General features: G+C 39.4%; 1 protein-coding gene across 1 annotated transcript; it reads left to right on the top strand.

Annotated features, from left to right (window-relative positions):
• The first annotated feature begins 621 nt into the window (after nucleotides 1-621).
• Nucleotides 622-2,266, top strand: LOC142550935 (aldehyde oxidase GLOX-like). The gene has a single exon (XM_075659980.1). It carries the CDS (start codon nucleotides 629-631, stop codon nucleotides 2,264-2,266), a length of 1,638 nt encoding a protein of 545 aa, XP_075516095.1. The 5' UTR covers nucleotides 622-628.
• The last annotated feature ends 850 nt before the right edge of the window (nucleotides 2,267-3,116 follow it).

Below are 3,116 nucleotides of genomic sequence, written 5' to 3' on the forward strand. Positions count from 1 at the left end.
TGAAGAACATTTTTTTCTAAAATGTTTTACACAAATTTTATACTAACATACAACTTAATTCTATTTCACTTATAAAATACTAAATATTTTTAAAGTGTTTGTCCAAACAAAGCCTGGATATTCATAAGTAAGTGAGCAACTTACATACGATTATTTAAGAATTATTAATTCAAAATAAATGCGGTGTAGATTTTTATATAAAAAAAATTAAAAGTTAAGGGATTTTTTTATTTAACTATTTAATTTAAATATATTAAACATATAAATTATTTTGATACATGTGAATATTATTTATATGCAAAAAATCTGTAATATTGATATTATTGAAAATTTAAAGATATTTTGTTTAAAGAAAACGTTTCGTTATTTGTTTATATTATATTTATATATGAAATTGACCCCGATTATTTTCGAAAAATATTGGGAAGGGGAGATTCGATAGAATTTGGAATGACAATTTTTAAAAAAAATATATATTAATGGAATTAATTTAATTTAATTTGTAATAATATCAGGCTATCACCTTCAATTAGATCCACCTCTATTTTCATAAATTGCAAGTCTATTTAGAGCTCCATTCAATCTTCCACATTTCCCACACACCGCAAACGATACAAAACCTATAGCCATGAAAGCTCCCCCATTCAATCTTCTCTTCCTTCTCCAACACATTCTGTTCCCGCTTCTACTGCTTCCATTCCACCGGAATACTCTCACACTCGCCGCCGGCAAATGGGACCTCCTCCTTCCCAATATCGGCTTATCCGCCATGCACATGCAACTGCTCAACACAGATCGAGTCGTCATTTTCGACACCACAGACTTTGGAGCATCAAATATCTCACTCCCAAACGGAAACTGCCGCAATAATTCAAAGAACCTCACCCTCAAGAGAGACTGCACCGCACATTCCGTCGAATACGACGTGGCTTCCAATGCCGTCCGCCCCCTAAATCTCATCACTGACCCCTTCTGCTCCTCCGGCGCCGTCACGTCTGACGGTACCCTTGTTCAGATAGGTGGATTCAATGACGGTGATCACAACGTTAGAATGTACAAACCATGCAGAAGTAATTCTTGTGATTGGCAAGAGATCAACGATGCCCTTATACAGAGAAGATGGTATTCGACCAGCCACATTCTGCCGGATGGTCGGCTGATTATAGTTGGTGGGCGGCGGCAGTTCAGTTACGAATTTTTCCCGAAAAGATCCGGAGCTGATAAAGCTTACAGCTTGCCATTTCTGGTCCAGACGAATGTCCCAGTCCTCGAGAACAATCTATATCCGTTTGTTTTTCTCAATAGCGATGGCAACTTATTCATTTTTGCGAATAATCGAGCTATCTTGTTCGATTATGTCAAAAGGGCAGTGGTGAAAAATTACCCGCAAATCCCAGGTGGGGACCCAAGGAATTATCCTAGTACAGGTTCTGCAGTTTTACTTCCATTGAAGAACAGTACCGGAGGCGAAGTATTGGTGTGTGGAGGTGCACCAAGAGGAGCAAATGGTACTTTTATCGGAGCTTTGAATACGTGTGGACGGATCCGAATAAACGATCCGAATCCAAGCTGGATGATGGAGACCATGCCAATGGGTCGGGTGATGGGGGATATGTTGTTATTACCAACCGGCGATGTTTTGATCATAAACGGAGCGGGCTCGGGTACTGCCGGGTGGGGATCTGCTAGGAACCCGGTTCTATCACCGGTAATATACCGACCAAACAATCGAGTCCGGTCAAGATTTGAGGTGCATAACCCGAGTTCCAGGCCTCGAATGTACCACTCAACAGCAATACTCGTTCGTGATGGTAGGGTTCTGGTGGGTGGCAACAATCCCCATGTTTACTACGATTTTAAAACCAAACTTTTTCCCACGGATTTAAGCATAGAAGCGTTTTCTCCTCCATATTTAGATCCCAAGTTTGCAAAATTGCGCCCCACAATAGTTTCACCACCTTCACAAGCTAAAATCGGGTACAGAAAAACGATCAATGTCCGGTTCACGATTCCCCCGGGTCGGCTAAATGTATCTTCTGTCATGGTGACAATGGTGGCACCATCATTTGTTACACATACATTTTCAATGAATCAAAGACTTCTGGTTCTTAGTCGAGTAGGAAGTGTAACAGCTGTTGCAAGATCGACATATCAGATTCCGGTCATCGCGCCCGGTTCAGGCAATCTTGCACCATCGGGATACTATCTCTTGTTTGTGTGTCATCAGGGCATCCCTAGTGTGGGTATTTGGGTCCGAATTAGCTGAAAATATTTCACATTCTTTTCGACTCCCATAGGATATTAGTTAGAATCAATTTGGTTCATCCAATTATGTTGCAAATCTGCAGAGAAGAAGGCTTCCGTAATTTCCTTGCACAACTCTTTTTTTATCTTATTATTTTCATTTTCACAAGCAAAGCCGATCATTGTGATGAATACATAGTTGTTGGGACTTTACTCTATTTTGGAAAAATTCCAAAAATTATCTTATTAGTTGGAATTCGGTCTTAGTATAATAAATTGGTCTTACTACATTTTTATTTTTGAATAAAAAAGTCAGAATTGTTCATTGATCCATGAGAAAATTTTGTTTTATTAATCCGAAAGATACTACTTCCTCCCCATAAAACATTGTTATATATATATATATATATATACAAAAATGATACCCTGCACACCATTTGGTGTGTACCTCGGTGGGCGCCGCTGAGTTGGCATCCACGTCTCTCTCTTTTTTTTTTTTCAATTGTTAATAAACAAAATCAGCGCAACTATCTCTTCTTCTCAAAAATTAAGCGACCGGGAACTCTCTCTTCTTCTCAAAAACTAAGCACACTTATCCACAACGCTGTGAAAAATCGAACCGATTTCGTTTTTTTCCTTCATCTTATTGGCTGCAAGTTCCTGATGCCAATCATATCCTTCAGCTAAATTACCCACGCTTTTAATGATGTTCGATCTATCTCCATAGATTCAAGGAGAATCAGAAGGAAAAATATGGCGGTGAGAACTGGGGTTGTGAAAGCAGCTCTCGCGACAATGGCAATATGCTTGGCCGGATACATAGGGGTGCCACCTCTGTATTGGCACTTGAAGGAAGGAATCGCTGCTGTTAG

The sequence above is a fragment of the Primulina tabacum genome, chromosome 7 (assembly GCF_025594145.1).
Source record: "Primulina tabacum isolate GXHZ01 chromosome 7, ASM2559414v2, whole genome shotgun sequence".
NCBI lineage: Eukaryota > Viridiplantae > Streptophyta > Magnoliopsida > Lamiales > Gesneriaceae > Primulina > Primulina tabacum.

What these genes read in the sequence shown, in the direction of transcription:
- LOC142550935 (XM_075659980.1), top strand. Translation starts at nt 629, where the DNA reads ATGAAAGCTCCCCCATTCAATCTTCTCTTCCTTCTCCAACACATTCTG.